The sequence below is a fragment of the Chiloscyllium plagiosum genome, chromosome 19, assembly GCF_004010195.1.
Source record: "Chiloscyllium plagiosum isolate BGI_BamShark_2017 chromosome 19, ASM401019v2, whole genome shotgun sequence".
Classification (NCBI taxonomy): Eukaryota; Metazoa; Chordata; class Chondrichthyes; order Orectolobiformes; family Hemiscylliidae; genus Chiloscyllium; species Chiloscyllium plagiosum.
This window is the reverse complement of record NC_057728.1, coordinates 65,167,590-65,189,490: the sequence shown is the minus strand read 5'-3', so window position 1 is coordinate 65,189,490 and position 21,901 is coordinate 65,167,590. Positions and strand designations below refer to the sequence as shown.

The 21,901-nt window shown below is 40.0% G+C and overlaps 1 protein-coding gene across 11 annotated transcripts in view; it reads right to left on the bottom strand.

The window, feature by feature from the left end:
- ppp1r12a (protein phosphatase 1, regulatory subunit 12A) overlaps positions 1–21,901 on the bottom strand; it is a 99,632-nt gene that overhangs the window by 12,130 nt on the left and 65,601 nt on the right. For 10 of the 11 annotated variants that reach the window (XM_043708767.1, XM_043708773.1, XM_043708774.1 and 7 more), the window contains 7 exons: positions 19,875–20,011; positions 17,879–17,941; positions 7,982–7,998; positions 7,182–7,317; positions 6,452–6,556; positions 6,201–6,248; positions 5,428–5,478 (listed from right to left, as the gene is read on the bottom strand). In XM_043708767.1, coding sequence (XP_043564702.1) covers positions 5,428–5,478; positions 6,201–6,248; positions 6,452–6,556; positions 7,182–7,317; positions 7,982–7,998; positions 17,879–17,941; positions 19,875–20,011 — 557 coding nt within the window. The remainder of the gene's footprint in view (positions 1–5,427; positions 5,479–6,200; positions 6,249–6,451; positions 6,557–7,181; positions 7,318–7,981; positions 7,999–17,878; positions 17,942–19,874; positions 20,012–21,901) is intronic. The other variant, XM_043708768.1, reaches the window with a different exon arrangement.

The window sequence follows — 21,901 nt, the reverse complement described above, 5'->3', positions numbered from 1 at the left end:
CAAGCAGTCTCAAGGGCATCATTCCTGCCTGAATATGCAAAGAAAAACCACAGAAAGCAGAGCGCAACTTGGTCGCTCTAAGTATGGCCTGAAAATGGTTTTGATCCTACATGTAAACAGCTTTAGGTTGTGAGTCTTCTGCTAGAAATGTGTAGCCTCCAAAAAAAGCAAAATATCAAATCCAGAATTAAGGGTAGCCTGAGGAATAAAGTTCAAAATTTGCTCACAATATTGAATTTGCAGGCAAACACCTGTACTGACGATGATATCAACTGAATGCAATAGGATAAAGATGTGCTAACAGAATGGCAGACTAGTGGCGATGGAACTTTAAATAGGAGCACACAACAAGATTGGCAAGAGAGATCAGGAAAGGCAATATAAAAGGCAATCCAAGAGGATGACTACAAATTTATTTAGATTACTTGTTTATTCTTTCATAATATAAGAGTCCAGAACATCAGTGGGGGCAGTTGGATTTATTGAGGGAATACTTAGCAAAGTAAATTGGATCATGGCCTTCGTAAATAAGAGGCACACTAGGAAAGTGACATTGAGCCTTTTAAAAACAGCTCTGATTAAGCCACATTCACAGCATAATGATCAGTGTGGTTGTGACAGTTCAGGAAGGACATGAAGGACATTGAGAGGACACAGAGAAGATGAACTAGAATGGTTCCAGGGTTAGGGAATTTTAGGCACCAAAAAAAGGATAGTTTCCCTGGAGCAAAGCAAATTAAGAGGACATTTGTACTCAAGATTGATGAGATAGATGGATGTTGACCTATCTACAACATAGATGCAGATGAAGTGGATCAAAGAAAAGCTGTCCCTATTAGCTAACATTTTAAGAGCATGGGGATACAAATAGAAGGCTATGAGCAAGAGATACAAAGGAAACATAAGGCAGCTGGAATTTGCTGCCTGCAAGAACGATGAAAGCAGAGATTTCAATATTTTGGATAGGATAGATATTAGCAGGGCTATGGCATACAGTGGGAAGTGGAACTCTCTGGATTGCTTTGTGGAGAGCTGCCAGGCACCCAACTGCTCTTCTTCTGTGCCATAATGACCAGCACACTGGAAAAACGGGGGAGGCAGTGGCCTCATGACACTATCGCTGGACTGTTAATCCAGAGACTCTGATAATGCTCTGGGGACCCAGGTTCAAAACCACCAAGGCAGACAGTGGAATTTGAATTCAATAAAAGAACCTGGAATTAAGAGTCTAATAATGACCATGAATCCACGTTGATTGTCAGAAAAATCCATCTGGTACACTTTTACGCTTTAGGAAAAGTATCCAGACCCACAGCATTGTGGTTCACTCTGAACTGCCCTCTGGGCAATCAATGCTGACCTAGCCAGTGATGCTCATATCCTGTGAACGAAAAAAAATCCAGAATAGAAAATGCACATAGCAAGGAGCAAAAAAATACTTGCTCCATTAATCAGCGTGAAGTAAGTAAATCAGTCTCTGGTGGATCAATGACTACAAATATTTCCGACCTCTACATAAATAAGACAGTGATCTTTAAATCTCATGACCCATTTTCGCCCCAACCTCATTAAGCTAGAACCTTATACTGGGCAATGAGGCAAGAATGACCTTAACCACACAATATAAGCTAGTAGCTCTGAAATGCACCATGGATTTTCAGGATTTTGAAGGACAAGGAAATACAATCCAGAGACATGACATTTTATTGGTTCACATGACAGACATCGCTGCCAAGGGCAGCATTGCTCATCCTTGATAGTCTGTGGTGGTGGTGGTGAGCTGCCTTCTTGAACCACCACAGTCCATATAGCATGTTCAACAACAGTGCTATTACAGAAGGAATGTTGATCCTATGCACAGCAATATTGTTCCAAAACAGGATGGCGAGTGGTTTGGAAGAGAGCCTACAGGTGGTGCGGTCGCATACATTTGCCACTCTACTCATTCTAGAACTGCACACAATACTCCAGCAATGACCTGACTTTTCATACAGTGCCAGCATAACCTGACCCCTCGATCGCTACACTTCAGCTAATAAAGCCAAATATTTCATGTCTTCTTCATTACTTGGTCTAACTGTCCCACTACCTTGAGGAATCAGTGGGTGCGTACATTAAGCTCCCTCTGATCAGGGTCTTACCGTATACCATGCATTCCCTTTCCCTTGTTTCTTCTGCCCATGTGCATCACCTCAAACTTATCTAGATTGAATGATCTGAGCAACAGTGGCTCAGTCATATGCACTGCTGCCTCACAGCACCAGGAATCCAGGTTTGATTCCAGGCTTTGGTATGGAGTTTGAACGTTCTCCCTGTATCTGCATGGATTCCTGCTCGGTGCTCTCGCTTCCTACCACAGTCCAAAGATGAGGTTAGTTGTATTGGCCATAATAAAAATGGTCCCACGTTCAGGGATGTGCAGGCTAAGTGGGTTAGCTCTGGGAAATGCAGGGTTATGGGGATAGTTGGGGCCTGGATCTAGATGGAATGCTTTTAGGACGTTGGTGTTAATTCAATGGGTCAAATAACCTCTTTCTGCACTCTAAGGATTCTATGAATCACCAGTGATCAGCCCATCTGACTAGCTAGTCTACATCCTCTTGTACTGAAAACCATAAATGCTGGAGGTCGCAGCAGGTCAGGCAGAATCCATGGAGAAAGTGCAAGCTAATGTTCAGTCTAAATGACTCTTCCTCAGATGAAGAGTTACTGAGAGTTGAAATGTTAGCTTGCTCTCTCTCTCCATGGATGCTGTTTGACCCACTGCAATCTCCAGCATTTGTGGTTTCAGTACAGTTTCAACATCTGCAGTAATTTGTCCCTATATCCTCCTGTAATCTAAGGAGATTCTCCGCACTATTTGCCACACCACCAAATTCTGTATCACTCTTGAACTTACTGATTAATCTTCCTGTACTTAAGTCTAACGCATTTATATAAACCACAAACAACATCGATCCATATGAAATCCCACTGGGCTCACGCTTCTGGTCACCAAAACACCTCTTGAACATCACCCTCTACTTCCTACCACTCAGTCAATTCTGGATCCAATTTGCCAAATTCTGTTGGATCCCATAGGCTCTTAACTCAGCTATTAGTCTGCCATGACAGATCTGATTAAAAGCCTTGCATAAGTCCAAGTAGATCACATAAAAATCATTGCCCTGATCTATACGTCTGGCCACCTCTTTGAAAAACTCAATGAAGTTGGGCACACAGGACTTCCTCTTCACAAACCATGTGCTAACTGGGTTTGATTAATCTCTGCCTCTCCAAGTGGAGATTAACTGCATTCCTCAGAATTGCTTCCAATATAGTTTCTCCACTGCTGAGTTTGATTGGCCTGGAGTTGTCTGGTTTTTCACTTGTTCCCATCTTGAATAATGGTACCACATCAGCTGCCCTCCAGTCCTCTAACTCTCCTGTGGCCAGAGAGGAACTGAAAATGATTGCCAGTGCCCCTGCTATTTTCTCTCTTGCCTCACTCAAGAATTTGGGATATAATTATCTGGTCTTGGAGATTAATCGAGACCACTTAGAACCTCCCATCTTTCTTTGCTAGTTTCTTTAATTATAATAGTCCTTTTCCATGATTTATAGTCACATCATCCCTCTCACTCGTGGACACTGACACAAAATATGCATTTAGAATCCTATTTACATCTGCTGGTTCCATGCTCACATGCCACTGGTCCTTAACAGGCCCTACTCTTTCTCTCGTTATCATTTTACCTTTAATGTATTTTTAAACTAACTTGGGATTTTCCTTATTTGCCATCATTCTTTTCAACTTTCCACTTGCACATTCTGTACTCCTCCAGGGCATCTAATTCGTCCCTTGGTACCTGCCATAACCACCCTTTTTTCTCTTTATCCAAGCATATACATCTCTTGGCATCATAGGATGGTTCACAAGATTTGATGGTCCTGCCCTTTATGGGAATACATTGGCCTTTGTACTCTTCGGATTTCCCTCTGGAATGCATCCCACTGCTCAGAGAGAGATTTACAGAAAAGCACCTTCTCCCAGTTTACTCTGGCCAAATCATGCTTCATTTCACTAAAAATCAACCTTCCACCAGTTTCGAACTTCAGACCAATCCTTGTCCTCTCCATAACGAACTTGAACATCAGAGTTATGACTGCTGTCAACAATATGCTCCCACACTGATGTTAACCACTTGCCTGGCTTCATCACCTAAAATCAAATCCAGAATCACTCCTCTCTTGTAGGGCCTTCTACTTACTGGATTATAAAGCTCTACGGGTGCATTTTAAGAGTTCAGTTCCTTCTAAACCTTTCACAGTATGAATACCCCAGTTGATGCTGGCAAGTTAAAATCCCCTATCACTACCTGTCACTTTTACACTTGTCTGAAATTTGTCTTCATGTTTGCTCTGTTTTTCATTATACTCCCAACAATGTGACTGCCCTTTTTGGTTATTAGGTCAGTCCCTCTAGCTTTGTTTGAGGAGCTTTAAAAGATGTCATCCCTCCTTAGATTGTAATTGATTCCTGATCCATAATACAACACCCCTTTTTTTTTTAATATAACCTCCTCTTCCCTCTCACCTGAAGTAACAGTGGAATCCCTTCTCCAATTTATCCATTTGAACTGAACTTCACAAATGTATTCATTTCATTGCATGGAAACAGTTGTGCCAGATGTGCAACAGAATCAAGGGGAAAATGTGGGCCTCTGGTTTGTTCAAGGTCATGAAGTCACACATTTTAAAAAAACCTCCTTGGAGACATGTGCCCACTTTAATACCAAACCAAAAAGTTTAATTGATACAAGTGAAAAACATAATGAACAAATTACATTTTAATAAGTTCACTTTTACTGCTTTTCCCATGTCAGGCTGCCATGATAACCAGTATTCTCAATATATCAATTTCATTTGGTTATCTAAACATTTTTCTTGCTACTTCCATATTAATATATCACAAGTTATCATAAAAATCTCATTTTACTTTCACAACAGGCAACTTATGACACCTTTTAAAAGATACTCTATGCATAAATGAATTTTTGTTATATTCAATATAAATATCTTAGGGGCAGCACGGTGACTCAGTGGTTAGCACTGCTACCTCACAGCGCCAGGGACCCGGGTTTGATTCCAGCCTTGAGTGACTGTTTGTGGAGTTTGCACATTCTCCCCACGTCTGCGTGGGTTTCCTCCGGGTGCTCCAGCTTTCTCCCACAATCCAAAGATGTACAGGTCAGGTGAATTGGCCATGCTAAATTGCCCAGTGTTAGGTGCATTCATCAGGGGTTAATATAGGGTAGGGGAATGGGTCTGGGTGTGTTACTCTTTGGAGGGTCAGCGTAGACTTGTTGGACCAAAGGACCTGTTCCATACTGTAGGGAATCTAACTTAATTTAATCTGTTTAAAATAGATGGTGGCTAAACATTTACCTTAAGCTCCTCTTCCATTTCTGCAATTTTCCTTTCCAGAGCTCTTCTTTCCTGTTAAATAATGAAAAACTGTCACACAAAACTATATTGAAAAGGAAAAGCCCAAGGTCTAGATAAAACACATTTTGCTCTAAGACTTCATCCACTGCCTTAGAAAGATAACTTATCTTCCAAGGGTTTCCTAACATTGTTTGAGAACAAGCATTTTCCCACGTCAGTGGAAGAGTCTGTGCAGCTCTGGTGACAGTCACCTGGCAGAGTCTAGTTTGATAAATCAATTATTGACTGCCATGGGTTTGAAACAGCCTGTGCATTGACCTAGGCCTGTCAATCCAGAGGATGTGCTTACAACTTAGCACATGGCACCTGGAAATGCAAACAGTACTTCAGTGACCTACATTGCTAATAGATTTAAATGTTTATGGATTAAAACAGGTCAGCTTATATCTTTTAACAGTTGCTACGGCTGTTTTACAGAAGGTTACAATTCTGATGCAATTTTTACAACATCTCCATTCAAAGTAGGATCCCGTTCTCAACTTACCCACTAACACAAATAGCATAGCTAAAAGATCACATTTTGAATTTGTTCAGTGTTTGAAGAAACAGCGTATTTTCTCAATGGACTAAAATATTGGAATTTTCCCCTTTACTTAAAATGACCCAAACTGATAGTGTGGTCACCCCAAATTAATCTAAAAGTCATAATCATTCAAAACTTTAATTACATCATTCTGAATCACACGAAAACAGCATTATAAATGAATGCTCACCCTTTTCTCCATCTCTAGCAGCGACCGATCAGCTATCCTTTCTTGCCTCTGAAAAACAGTATTGGTATTGTGTCTAAGTCAGGTTATCCTGGTGAACCCAAAGCCATATTATGTCTTGCGGCAAAAGTAATCAAACTGCTTGCATGTAAACCAATTTGTATTCAACAGAGCGTACTTCATTACTTGATCCCAAATAGTGGAGTTTCGTTTCTATTTTCCATTATTGTACAAGATTTAACAGTTGGACTTGCCTGTGTGGTTTTCTCTAATTGCACTTTCAACTCATTCAGTTCCAAGTTGGTGTCATGTAGACTCGCCTTCAGTTTCTCATTTTCTGCCAAGAACTGCTCATAAAGCTGTGAAAACACAAATTTCCAACAATTGTAATGCACAGAATTCCACTTTTAAAATACCACAAGTTAAATATGACCATTCACCAAATGTAGAATTGCCCTCTTCAATAAGTTATACTTCATGAAACTTTTAACAACGAGCCAAAAATGAATTAGCATTTATATAATGCTATTCTCAACCCAGGAACATCACAAAGTGCTTCAAGCCAATTTATTGTCTGTTTGAAACGTAATCATGCATGCAAGTTAAACACAGAAGCGGCCGTTTGCAACAGCCAGGTCAAATAACATGGTAAGTGATCAGATAAGGTGCTCTGATGATGGTTGAGGAATTATACCATCTCCAGGACATCAGGTCAGCTCTCCTAAATTCCTCGGTATTATGACAAGCAACCTTCCAGTCATCAAAAGCAGGCAAACAGGATCCATGGCTGATAGCACAGCACTCCCTCAGCATCGCAGTGCAGCACTACCAGCGCGAACATGTCTTGGAGTAGGGCATGAGCCCACAACTCAAGAGACTGCTTTGTGCATCAATGCAAGGAAGTCAGGGAGAGGGGATTAATTCAAAATATTAAATTGCATTTACAAAGCACACATTCAAAGAGGACCCCACTTCAGTCGTCACCTTTTTATAATCCAGCGTGTCTTCCTTTTCTGTCCTGAGAGATGCTTGCTTGCTTCCCCTATAAGTAGAGAAACCTGTTCGATTAGCTAACTGTTCAGGACCCTCATTATGTGTAGTAGAAGGCCCTGTGTCAAACCTGTAAAACAAGTAGACATTGTAAATTTGCTTTAATGTGATGTCATGGGCATGTTTACTGCAATTCTAATGTAACATCAAGAGAGTCTGCGGTTTCTTATTAATTCTGGTAATCTTCCCAACAAAACACTTGTAATACAGATAAATTCATCTTCTACCCAAAGCTAGAAACTTTCGTAATTGGACTTTTTTTTAAAAAATTGATTAGCGTGGCAACAGGCCCTTCGGCCCAACCAGTCCACACTGATCCCTCCAAAGAGTAACCCACCCAGACCCATTTCCCTCTGACTAATGCACCTAACACCATGGGCAATTTAGCATGGCCAATTCACCTGACCTGCATATCTTTGGATTATGGGAGGAAACCAAAACACCCAGAGGAAACTCACGCAGACACGGGGAGAATGTCTGTGTGGAGTTTGCACAGTTGCCCGAGGTTGGTACCAAACCTGGGACCCTGGTGCTGTGAGGCTGCAGTGCTCACCACTGAGCCACCATGCCGCCCTACTTCCCCAATTATTCTCAAAACCTCAATAAAACAAAATATTCCTCCAATTTCCAATCAACCAACCTATACTATCACAAATGCTGTATAGTTATGTTTAAAACCCAGTGCACATTGTCTAGGAATGATATAGAGACTATAAAAATGAACGAAATCATACCTTGAAAATCTGTCATTCTGAAAAAAAACAGGAAGTTCAAAGTTTAGCATATGTTCTAATATTTCACAATAAAGATCTATTAAACCATGAAGCACAAATTCAGCAAAAAGTCTTTGTCCTAAAAAGGAAAGGTCATGGAGTTAATAACACACCTAAATTTATTATGATCTGGCATTTAAAACAAATTTCAGATGACCTCAACGTAACGTGACACTTTTTTATTCAAAAAACTCAACTGTTATGATGGTCAAAAATAGTTCCATAACTGAAATGCTAACTATCATTGGTATGTTCCTTTTAAACAAACTCCATTCCACAAACAACGATGAATTGAATTGAATTTATTGTCACGTATACGAGGGCACAGTGAAAAGCTATGTCTTGTAAGCAATTCAGGCAGATCACAGAGTTAAATACCATAGATAAGGAAATAATAGGTAAACAGCGGCAAAAGCAAAAACACAGGTACAGTTGAATGCCAAGAGTTTGAGAGTCCGTTCAAAACAAACCATAACTGTGTATTTTAATACACAATTTACTACTTTTAATTGGACAAGCACAAAAAAAAATCAGCCCAGCAAGTACAAAGTCCCTGACAGCAATACCCCACTCCATGAAATTGGTTACACATGGTAAAATGCAGATCCTAAAGATAATTATGAATCTCTATAAACAAATGTTACACAAGTATGGAGACAAAAAAACAATCCATTATCCATCAGTTCATCTCAAAAACTCCGATCACCAAAATATCAAATATCTCGTTTTCCCACAACACTTGCCCCAATATCTGCCTCCCTCCACAATTTTATCTGGATACCACCCATTTGATTTGATTTTTGGCTTATTTAATACCCACGTAAAAACTTAATCTAAATTTTCACTTTCTTCTACACTTGATTTCATGCTACTGGTTCAAGTTCGCAGCAATTATAATCCTATGAGCAAAGTTCCATTTACCCATTCCAAAAATGTTGGAGTAACTGAATATTTCTCTAAGACCATATGATCTAAGAGCAGGTTTAGGCCATCAAGTCTACTTCACTATTTGATCATTTTTCAATTCGAATTTCATGCCTTCTCCCATAACCCTTGATCCCTTTACAAGTCGAGAACCTCTGTCTAAAAAAACACATTCAATGACTTGGCCTCCATAGACTCTGCAGCAAAGACTTCCACAGATTCATCACCGTCTGGCTAAAGAAATTCCTCATCTCAGGTGACGCTATTCCCATGGGATTTCTGAAGTCTTTCCCTTTTTAGGGAATAGTCTACGTCTCTATTCACCTTACCAAATAGCATAAACGCTCATTCTCATTTTGTTTTCCACCTATTCCCATTCTTGTGTCTGCACGAGTTTCCTCCAGGTGCTCCGGTTTCCTCCCACAGTCCAAAGTTGTGCAGGTTAGGTGAATTGGCCATGCTAAATTGCCCGTAGAGTTAGGTGCATTAGTTAGGGGGAATGGGTCTGGGTGGGTGACTCATCGGAGGGTCAGTGTAGACAAGTCGGGCCAAGGGCCTGTTTCCACACTGTAGGGAGTCTAAGCTATTTCTTTATCCTGTCCGAGTCCTTCTGCAGCATCTCTGCTCTTTCACGGTCATCGGCAATCTTACTAACAATGCCCCCAGTTCAGAGGTCTAGATCATTAATGAACTTAAAAAACCATCCTAACACAGACCACTGCAGAAATCCATTAGTCACCAGTGCCATTGTGAAAAGACCCCCTTATTGCCGACTGTCTTCTGCAGGTCAGCCAATTATCCATGCCAGTATCTTGCCCCTAACACTATGGGCTTCTAGCTTATTTAGTAGCCTTGTCAAAGGGTCATAGAGATGTATAGCATGGAAACAGACCCTTCGGTCCAATTCAACCATGCCGACCAGATATCCCAACCCAATCTAGTCCAACCTGCCAGCACCTGGCTCATATCCCTCCAAACCCTTCATATTCATATACCCATCCAGATACCTTTTGTTGCAATTGTACCAGCCCCCACCACTTCTTCTGGCAGCTCATTCCATACACGTACCACCCTCTGTGAGAAAAAGTTGCCCCTTGGGTCTACTTTATATCTTTCCCCTCTCACCCTAAACTATGCCCTCTAGTTCTGGACTCCCTGACCCCAGGGAAAAGACTTTGTCTATTTACCCTATCCATGCCTCTGATGACTTTATAAACCTCTATAAGGTCACCCCTCAGCCTCTGACGCTCCAGGGCAACAGCCCCAGCCTGTTCAGCCTCTCCCTATAGCTCAAATCCTCCAACCCTGGCAACATCCTCGTAAATCCTTTCTGAACCCTTTCAAGTTTCACAACATCTGTCCAATAGCAAGGAGACCAGAATTGCACGCAATATTCCAAGAGTGACCTAACCAATGTCCTGTAGAGCTGCAACGTGACCTCCCAACTCCTGTACTCAATACTCTGACCAATAAAGGAAAGCAGAGCAAACGCCTTCTTCACTATCCTATCTACCTGCGATTCTATTTTGAAGGAACTATGAAGTTACACTCCAAGGTCTTTTTGCTCAGCAACACTCCCCAGGATCTTACCATTAAGTGTATAAGTCCTGCTGAGATTTGCTTTCCTAAAATGCAGCACCTCACATTTATCTGAATTAAACTCCATCCGCCACTTCTCAGCCCATTGGCCCATCTGATCAAGATCCTGTTGTAGGACTTCATCAAACGCCTTTGGGAAATCCAAATAGATCACATGAAAAAACTCCATTCAATTTGTTCTGAAATAGCATGACATTTTTTGCACAGTTTTCTTAAAGCAGGTTTCAGTCTCTCGCAACTTCTCTGTACTACAGCCCAATATCCCCAGTCTGGGACAGTGGTTCAAATCGTACACAGCACTAAGAATGCAAGTACATCTGTGCATTATACACAGTAGTCAGCATGACGAGTCAGGTGACTTTTCTTTCATTCTGCCGACCCGTGAACTAATCGAAGCTCGTCCCCCTACACTATTCCATCATCCATGTACTTATCGAAGGATTGTTTAAATGCTCCTAATGCGGCTGAGTTAACTACACTGGCAGATAGGGCATTCCACACCCTTACCACTCTGTGTAAAGAACCTGCCTCTGACATTTGTCTTAAATCTATCACCCCTCAACTTGCAGTTATGCCCCCTCGTACAAGCTGACGTCATCATCCTGGGAAAAAGACTTTCACTGTCTGACCTATCTAAACCTCTGATTATCTTGTATGTCTCTATCAAATCCCCTCTGAGCCTCCTTCTTTCTAATGAGAACAGACCCCCAAGTCTCTCAGCCTTTCCTCATAAGACCTTCGCTCCAGACCAGGCAACATCCTGGTCAATCTTCTCTGCACCTTTTCCAATGCCTCCACATACTTCCTGTAATGGGGCGACCAGAACTGTACACAATATTCCAAGTGTGGCCGCACTAGCGTTTTATATAGTTGCAATTTGACATCAATGGCTCTGGAACTCCATCCCTCTACCAATAGAACCTAACACACTGTATGCCTTTTTAATAGCACTATCAAGCTGGGTGGCAACTTTCAGGGATCTATGTATATGGACTCCAAGAACCCTCTGCACATCCACACTACCAAGAATCTTTCCAGTGACCCAGTACTCTGTCTTCCTGTTATTCTTCCCAAAGTGCATCACCTCACATTCATCTGCATTGAACTCCATTTGCCACCTCTCAGCCCTATTCTGCAGTTTATCCAAGATCCCCCTGCAACATTCTCCCAATCTGTCCACTACTCCACCGACTTTAGTGTTATCTGCAAACTTACTAACCCATCCACTTATGTTTGCATCTAAGTCGTTTATAAAAATGACAAACAGCAGTGGTCCCAAAACAGATCCTTGTGGCACACCATTAGTAACCGGACTGAATATTTTCCATCAACCACCACTCGCTGCCTTTTTTCAGAAAGCCAGTTTCTAATCCAAACTACTAAATCACTATCAATCCCATACCTCTGCATTTTCTCCAACAGCCTACCACGTAGAACCTTAACAAAGGCTTTACTGAAGCCCATGTAACCCACATCAACTGTCCTACCCTCAACATCATGCTTGGTCATTTTCTCAAAAAACACAATAAGGTTTGTGAGACATGATCTGCCCTTGACAAAACCATGTTGATTATCTGAAATGAAATTGTTGCTTGTGAGATGGTTTTGTCACTCGTTAGATCATTATCCTAACTCACCAGCAAAACTAAACCAAAAGTACACAGTAGAACCATTATAACCTCAACATGAAAAATGACAATCTGCAGCCGAGGCTTGTTGTGGACTAGAAGCTTGGCACCAGCATGGACTGGTTTGGAAGGACTGTTACTCTCAACTTTATTTCTTCATTTTTCTCATTTATTCTTATGATATGCAATGCTGGACTTGTTACTTTTTGACATTTCTATTTATTTTCTCCTCCTAAGAATTTGTACTTGAGAATCTGTACCTAGGTACCTTTATACTCTGTACCTATGACAATTTGTAAACTTTTCACTGTATTCGCAAGTAGGTGACAATAAAACTAATTCTGATTTTAATTCTATAACCAAGAACGCAAAGCTTCAAACACCAATTCCTTTCTTCTCACTGATCCTGGGAAATTATTTCATGAATGACCAGTATTTCCATTTTTATCCAATTCACAAGGACACCATTTTACGAGCAAAGGCCTGAGAAAACTTGAACCCGAAAATGTTTGTACGCTCGTAGTTCATGGATTTGGAGATCACAAGGATACCACAGCACTGAGATGAGCTGAGATTAGACAAGCAACATTTCAACACGCATAGGCCAGTAATTATGGAGTTCACTTCGGAAATTCAGAGAACAAAACAATTCAAACATCCACGTTTAGTATTCAGTTCATTTAACTGTAGATTTAGAGCATTTTTTTGAGTATATCTATTGCTGGTATACATAACATTCCATCATACCAAAGATTAGAAATTAAAAAAAGGAATATACCCGATAGAAGCAGATGAAAATCCCACTTCAAGACAGCTCTTAACATTGAAGGAGGTACGACTTTTGGGGTTTAGGCCAGATGCCGATGAATGTATGTACCAGAACTTCCAGGAAATACAGTTAGCACTTTTAAATCAACTTTTACTTTCAATTCAACAACACCAGCATAAATCTCTGCAACGATGATGAGGTAGTCCATGACCTGATCCTATTCTTCTACATCAGCTCATAAAGACTTAAGTCACAACAAGCCCATAAACTTCAATCTATTCAACAAACTGGCCATTTATTCTGTTCACCTTGAAGAAACCATGTCTAAATTAACACCACTGTATAATCGATCTCAGTGGTCTCAATGGCAATTGCATTATCAGTCCACATGGAGTTACTGAGATACAACTTTGTTTACTTCTGAAACCTTATTCTGACTTTGTCAATTCATCCTCATCATTATTTCTCTGTCACAAAAATAAATTGAGGCCAAAACATTGAATGTTTGAGGAGATGAACACAGTTCGTAAGGCTAAAAGGGATCAAAGGATATGGGAATAAATGTGGACAGGGCACTGAGGTGAATGATCAGCCATGAAAATATCCAATGGCAGAACAGGCTCAAAGGGCCAAATGGGCCGTGCCTATTTTCTATCTTTCGAGGTTGCTATTTGCACATTGAATGCTTGTTTCACTATTGTGATTCGCTTTCAATTTGTTGAATGAAGGAGGCACGAAAGGGGCAATGCAATCAGCAGAGAGAGATTTCGGATGGCAAGTTTTTTGTTGTAGATGCTAACAATTTCAACCTTCACAATATCTTCCAAACATGGAACCTCTACCACTGAGGGCAAAGGCAGTAGGTGCATGGGAATACCACAACCTACACTACAACTCTCCGATTCACTCAACTTCCTTTTTGGAAATACATTGTTGTTCCTTCACTGTGCCTGGGTCAGAATCTTGGAACTCTCTTCTGAACAGCACTGTGGGCTTCCTTAGACCCCAAGGACTTCAGTGGTTCAAGGAGGCAGCTCACCATGACCTTCTCTGGGCCATTAACTATGTGCAAAAAATGCTAACCCAGTCAGCAATGCCCACATCCCACAAACAAAAATGGTAAGCCAACTCCCAAGCCAAGGGGTCCTGTGGCAGCAGTAGTGGTCCTTCCTCTGTGCCAGAAGATCTCGTTTCATGTTCCAGTTGTGTCACAGGATGATGAAACAGATTGATACAGGATTTTCTTATGAGATTTCCAGGCATTAACTGGGCAATAAATCCCAAATATATGAAGCTAAAGCCAAGAGTTAAAGATCGATTTCGTGCCCTTGATGAAACATTCCTGTGTCAGGATATTAATCTTACTAATTTTAAATAGATCAATGCAGCTGTGTCCAATTATGAAGCAACAAGCAATTCAGAACCCAATTTTCAGAAGTATGAAGATGGAAGAAAAACGATACAAAGGCCAACAGTAATAAAGTTTTCAATTTACAATTACCACTATGTGGGTGCCAGTTAAAGCCACACGTTAAACAAAGTATTCTCCCAGTGATAGCAATAATCGTCAGCACTTCCTTGCACTAACATTAATTCAGATTATTCATATAAGAGCACAGTGTTCCTTTTAAGCATTTTCATGTAACAATCAATGTTTTAATCAAGAACAGATGTTCCTTCTGTTACTAGAATGTTAAGTCTGAAACACTAGAATGAAGTTTGCATGAAGAATTCAGATATAATTTGACATTTCATCCAAATACAAGATGATTAATTTACACATGGAAGCTACTAACTCTAAACCCAATTGGCAAAGGTCAAATATTATGCAATGAGCTACTTTCAGTTAAAAAAAGTCATGAAATAACTGAAGCCACTTTTGTAATTTAACCTTTTTGCAGCAATGATTACTTACAAGCTTGTTCCTTTTCAACTGTAACTTTCAAATTCATCATTGCAAAGCTTTACATGCTCTTCTGATGTCCCACATTCCATCAGACCTGTCTATTGAATGCTGCATGGTTCGTGGTGCACCTAAGCTCACTCTGACTGCAACGGTCAACTGGGTTCATTCAGAGATTCACTGTGGCTTGAAGGATTTGGAACTGGACCCTTTCAATTGTGTCACAGATTTGTTTCCAATCCCATCACTGAAACCTTCCCCTTCGATTTTCGATTTAGAATCTTGAGCATTTGCCACGAACAATAGTGATTAAAACAGTTGTTGTCCCAATGGATCTAAATTTAACATTTCAAGACTACCAAAGAATGCAGAACAGAAACCACAGCACAGGAGGCTGATGTTGTGTCCATCTAGGTCAACTAATACAGATATACTATGTATAGACACACATCCATGTCCTTTTCAAATTAGGACGTCCGTTCCCTTTCAAATTATACTCAGTCACTGCCCAGCAGACAAAGCTTTCCATCTACTGAAGTCTGAGAAATTGCTTTTCACATTAGCTCTCTAGCTTTGTCGAAGAAGTTATGAAGTGACCAAAATCAAACAACAATTTGGAAATTTAAATCAAATTCTAAGACTGTGCAAACAAAACTAAAGAATCAAACATAACAATTACAGATGAGTGAACTAAGCCATTACAACAATGGCTACGCTTCACAAATGCCTCATTAGCTGTGAAGTAGTTTTGGAAATTCTGAGGTGATTAAAGATACTGTATAAATGCAATATTGGTCTAATAGCTGCACACCCTGCTTTTCTCTGAAAAGTCCGAAAAACATAAAACACTTCTCACAAACGATACCCTACAAAACAAATACCGTGAAACTTCTGATGCAACTACAGAGCAGTAATCATTCTGTTATTAAAGAGTTTCCATATCTAACAGAGGATCTCTTTACAGCAAAACAAAATCAAATGGCATACATATTTTTTAACCAATTTATATAAAAAATATATTTCCTTTGCTGGTAAAGTGCTCATTATTTATTCTTAAGCATTAGTTATTGCAGATCCACCATTGGTTCAAAGTGTTTCTCAATTAACCTAATCAGTTGTCCTTTCTTCAGCAAAGTAGTACACTTTTGCTGAGCAAATCAGGAGGCGTTGGCAATTTACAAAGGGCAGCCGCTTTTAAAAGGCTGCTGATACAACAGGTTGTTTAAAACATAGCATACGGCTCACAATGTGACAAATGGAGGTTTAGTCTGCCATATTGATGGAAGGAGATTTTAAATTCAACCAAAAATGATGACAAACTTATTTTTGTTTAAGATTCTAAATTTGATTCAGTCGTGTCAAATAAAATCCACATAAATGGAACTGCAAACAAAAAGAAAGATCTGCCATCATTGAGATTCCACTTATTGCAATCCTGGAGCATTGCTGCAAGAGTATTTCAAGGCAACCATCTTCAGAAGCTTCAATGATCTTCCTTCCATCATAAGGTAAATGGAGATATTTTAGGAGAAAGTTAGGACTGCAGATGATGGAGATCAGATTTGAGTATGTTTCTGGAAAATCGCAGGTCAGGCAGCATCCAAGGAACAGGAGAATCGACGTTTTGGGCATGAACCCTTCTTCAGGAATCCTGAAGAAGGGCTCATGCCCAAAACGTCGATTCTCCTGCTCCTTGGATGCTGCCTGACCTGCTGCGCTTTTCCAGCAACACATTTTCAGCTCTGATCTCCAGCATTTGCAATCCTCACTTTCTCCATGAAGATTTCTATCTTAATATCTGACCAAGTCAGCAAAGTCTACACCTCCTAAAAAAATATTTTAAGGAAAAGGATTGCAGCAGAAAGACTAAAGGTGCAGATGTGTAAATATTTTTGACAAGAAATATTGAGGGTACAAGTCGACAAATGCCTAAATAGAAAAGGGACCTTGGGGTTTAGAGATACAGAACACACCTATATAATTGGGACAGGTTGAAGTTAGATCGCTATGTCCAGTTTTGGGGATATCTTACTTTAGGAACAATAACAACAGCAGGAAGAGTGTACTGGAGAAGTTAATGAGGCACCAGGGGCGAAGAGCTCTTTTCATGGATACAAATAGTGAAGACATGCAATCCAAGTGTTCAAAAATATAACAGGTTTGGACCAAGTAAAAGAGGAGAAAAATGGGTTCCACTGGTGAGTGAGTTGTTCCTGACTGGAAAAATTCAGCAAAATAAAGACAATGAGAACATAACTTAGATACTGAATGCCTTTCCATAAACACTTATGGAATCATACATGTTACTTTTTTCAATACACGAGGAAAGGAAAAGTGAAATTCTTAAGTTCATTTCTGAGGCAGCACTGGACTCCTTGTGTTAAGGTTTTATGGTTCTAAAATAATATAAAAGTAAAGATAATTGAGTGTGATTCACACCTGAGACTTGGTCCAATCAACCTTTGCTCTTTTCTAAAAGCAACACACTATTATTCATCTTAACCACAAGTTTTTCATGAAATGAACAGGTCATTTTTCTTTGATCAGGACCCCCTCCATTGGCTTAATCCAATGAAAACATTTTTTTTGTAATATGAAGTGTCTTAAAATTCATCATGTAATTCTCCAGAAAACACAACACTCCTCCCAAATATATTGCAATCCAACAATATCTCAGGAGGTCCTTTTACCAAGTGGCACCAAACAATGTCCAAATATGTGCATGTTTAAGGCCGATGTATTATTATGTGGACAAGAACCCATTGCCGTAAATCTAGTTCAAATATTATTTGGAAGATCAACTTGTTCATAAACAGAACACAGCAAATGCCACAAGTATTACAACAAGCATAAAATGCTTTCAGTTGATAAGTAATTAGTCTTGAAGTATTTCAACCAATTCTGGCTCAAATAAAGCTGACCCTGATATTCAAGCACACGCAAGCTCACAACAGCTTCAGTTTTTGAGCATAAATGTTTGCCACCATTCCAGCAGAAACATTTCAAGGTAGAGTGTACTTAGGGCAAGTAATTACCTGACATTTTTTGTTTGATCCATCTTCTGTGTCAGACTGCTGTTCCTGTTCATTTTCATCACTCTATAAACAACAGTTACAGCTGTTAGGGTAAAGTAAATTCAAAATACTTTTACACTTGTTGACTTTCTTCATGGAATTGGTCATAGGTAGTCAAAGACTGCTATTCATACAATCAGATCAGCTGCTGAAATCCCATAGTCAGCCTGCCCCCATGCAATAAACAGCTAAGATAACTGAACTTCAGTAACTCAAGGTTTAAAATTTAGAAAATGGTAGCAATATTGAAAGATACAGAACTCCAAAGACATATGTGCAATGCTCTTCAGTGAATGCAGCAACCTAGTTTCAGGGGAGAAACTCTTCCCATAGTATCATGTACAATAAGTTTCACTTCGAAGTTCATCAGGTGGTGATGGCTTGCTTCTGTCTGGTTTGATCACACCACTCCATGTTCAACACAGTTTGAAATACAACCCCCTCTGATCTCCGAAACAAAAAAGAAACCTCAGGCTCGACACTGTGTACAGAACTTTCAGTTGATACCTTCAATACGTCATGTTTCAGGGAGAAATGAAGCAGCCCTTCGGTAGAGAATTGCAAGCTATAAACAAACACCATGAATACAACTGAAAAATTTCAGCAAGGTTTTATGTACTAAAAATGTATACGCATAGAGTGCCTTTAAAGAAGAAAAAGATTCCAGCCAGGGTACTTCCAAAGGCAAAGTGGAAACCAATACTAAGCTTAAGAAAGTCTGGCTCAGATAAGATTCATTACACAAAGGAAGGAGGTCAAGCAAGTGTGTGGTTTGTGAAGGAAATTCCAGAGATTGAAATCACCAAGGGCACAATTCTTTTTCCATCTGCTTTTGACATGTGTTACTGGTTGGCAAGCATTTATTGCCAATAAATAATTGTCCTGGAGAAGCTGGTGGTCAGTTGTCTTGAGCAACTAGTGTCTTTGGGATGCACAGACACCCATCATGCCACTAGGAAGTTTCCAAAATGACTTAGAAAGGAACTTGTAGGTGCTAATGTTTCCATGCCTCTGTTACTGTTGCATTTTTAGGTGGTAATGGTCATAGGCTTGGAAGGAGGCTGTTCACGGAGCTTTGATAAGTTTCTGCACTTCATTTTATGATGGTACCTACTGCTGCACAAAGGAAGCAAGTGCATGAATTAAGTGCATGAGTTGGGGGTTATGGTTCCAGCCAATTGGTCAACGTAGTCCTGGATGGTCGCAAACTTCATGAATAACAGAGCTGCAATCATCCAGGCAAGTGGAGAATATTCCATTACACTCCTGACTTGTGCATTCCAGACAGTGCCAGACATTGGAGAGACAAAATTAATTCCTGGCTACAGAACTGCTAACTTCAATGAAATAATGCATAATAAATTACTCCCTGAAAAACTGGGATTTCTGGGACAGTGTTTCTGTTGAAAGATGCAAAATATTAGAGTAATGGAGCAGGAACAACCAGACAGAGCAATGACACTGGGCAGGTAGGATTTAGTGCAGAAACCACCTTCCCCTTATTGCTCTTGCTGAATGTCAATTGCTTCCATTGCTTTGTACAGCATTTATAAAACAACTTGACATGGATAAAGGAGTGTACATCCTTACTCGTCTCACTGTCAGAGTTTTTGCAGATTTCTACATACACTAGTCTCTTCCCAGCTGTACCAGCCACTGAAGAATTTGTGCAGAAACCTAGCTTTTGCTGTTGGATGTTTGCTGTTTCTGCACAATAATTAAGAAAATCATGCCAAGTACAGAATGAACTTAGGTTATGCAGCAAATTAGTATTTAGCCCCTGGAGAAACACTGAATCCAAATTGTTTCTGACGGGTCCTTTGCAGAGATTAAACAAATTGTACATAGCAGAATCGTGCTTCAACAAAGGGATCAATACCCAACTGTTAAATGAGGTACTATCCTCAAAGAACCAAAAGGGCTTTGTTTTTTTAAAAAATGGTGAAGTTATACTTACATCCTGTGTCCAGTAAGAAACACCTGTCGATCTCCGCTTTTCCCTAGGCCGCCTACGCTCTCTTATCGATGGTTTATTTTGTGACTTGTCATCTAATTTCTCTTCTCCATCTCTCTCATCGTCCCTTTTGTCCATTTCTAGTCAAATTAAAATAAAATGTTTTTTTCCCCTTTGACAAAAAAGCAAATCACATTACCAGCAAATTTGCTAAAGCAACACAACTATTACGCACATTCTTCTACAGATATAGCATGGAAATTAAACACGAGGTATTTTACATGTTACTTTATACATGAACAAATGTCCATCTGCCAAAAACAACTAGAGAAACCAAAAAAAAATACTGTAAATCAAAAACAAAAATCAGATGTTGCTGGAAAATCTCAACAGGTCAGACAGCATCTGAGGAGATAACGGCCAAAGTCAGGACTGCAAATGACTCATGATGGGCTTTTGCCCGAAATGTCGATTTTCCTGCTCCTCAGATGCTGCCTGACCTGCTGTGCTTTTCCAGCACCTCTCTAATCTAAACGCGGTGGAGAGAAAGCAGAATTAACATTTCGGGTCTAGTGACCCTTCTTCAGAACCAAATGTTTAGCTAGCCTACTATTGACAGAAAATTTACAATATAGCCATCACTATTTCAGGTCTCTGTATTAAACCTGCTTACTTTTGCAAATTAATTGGAAGGAGGTTTGGAAATAGTGAATATTTAGTTACACCAACGGGGTTCACAAACTCCTGAACTGAATCACACTGATGCGGAAAGACTCAAATGTAAAATATGGTCCGTGTTGAGCGAGTTGAATATCTGGAACACTAAATGAGGCCCAGTGAAACAGATGCACAATGGGTGAGTTGTCGAGTGATCCACATTTGAACTATCTCTGGGCAAAATTGGCACAATTCATTTCCCTGACACAAGCAAACGTTTGATTGTTTGTCTTTATTTAGAGTGGAAACCAATTAAAAAGAAGAAAAATAAATAGGTCGCTTAGAAACACATCTTGACAAAGTATATTTAACTCTCTTTGGAAATGCTGTTTTCAGTTACCACACATGCAGATAACGCCATTTCTCAGTGAAAGAGATGAATGCCCAGTTTGATATTCAGAGGGGTTTGGGTGTACAGATGAAATGCATGAAGTTTGCATGCAAGTATACAGAGCAATTAGGACACTGGCCTTTCATTCAAGGAGACTGATTTGCAGAATCAAGTATGGTAGTAGCTACAATGGTACAGGATTATGTTAAGACCAAACACAGAATTCTATTCAGCTTTGATTTCCGTATTTGTGAAGGATATATTTGTATTAGATGCAGTACAGCAAAAAGTCACAAGATTGCTCCTTGAATGAGCTGGTTGCCATGTTGTGAGAGCCTCAACATACAGACGTAAGATGGAAATACAGCATTCAGCCCCTCAAGATTGCTCTGCCATTTATTAAGATCATGATGGGTTTGCATTTCAAATTTCATAATCCATCTACCACAATAACCCTCCATTGTCTGCACACCAAAAATCTATTTACCTCGGTCTTAAAACAATGACCCCCCCCCCACTTCAACCACAAACAACATACAGCATTAACTTCACATTTTCCCACATGACACTCAGAATATCTAGGTTTTTGCCCATCACTCAACAGGACAAGATTTACTAATATTTGGGGAAAAAAGACTTATCAGTGAAAGGCTGCATGGCTTTGTGCATGGAAGGTCATGTCATACGAACTTAATTAGTGACAAAAATGATTGATGAGGGCAGGACAGTGTATGTTTTATGGACTTTAACAAGGCATTTCACAAGGTTTCTCATGACAGGTTGATACAAAATGTGAAGTCATGTGGGATCCGCAGTGAGCTGGACACCAAACTGGCTTAGACATAGAAGACAGAGCAGCAGTATTTTTCTAAATGGAGATCTGTGACCAGTGGTTTTCAACAGGGATCAGCACAGGACATTTGGAACATATACAAATGATTTGGAGGAGACTGCAGGTGGCCGGATTAGTAAATTTGGGGAC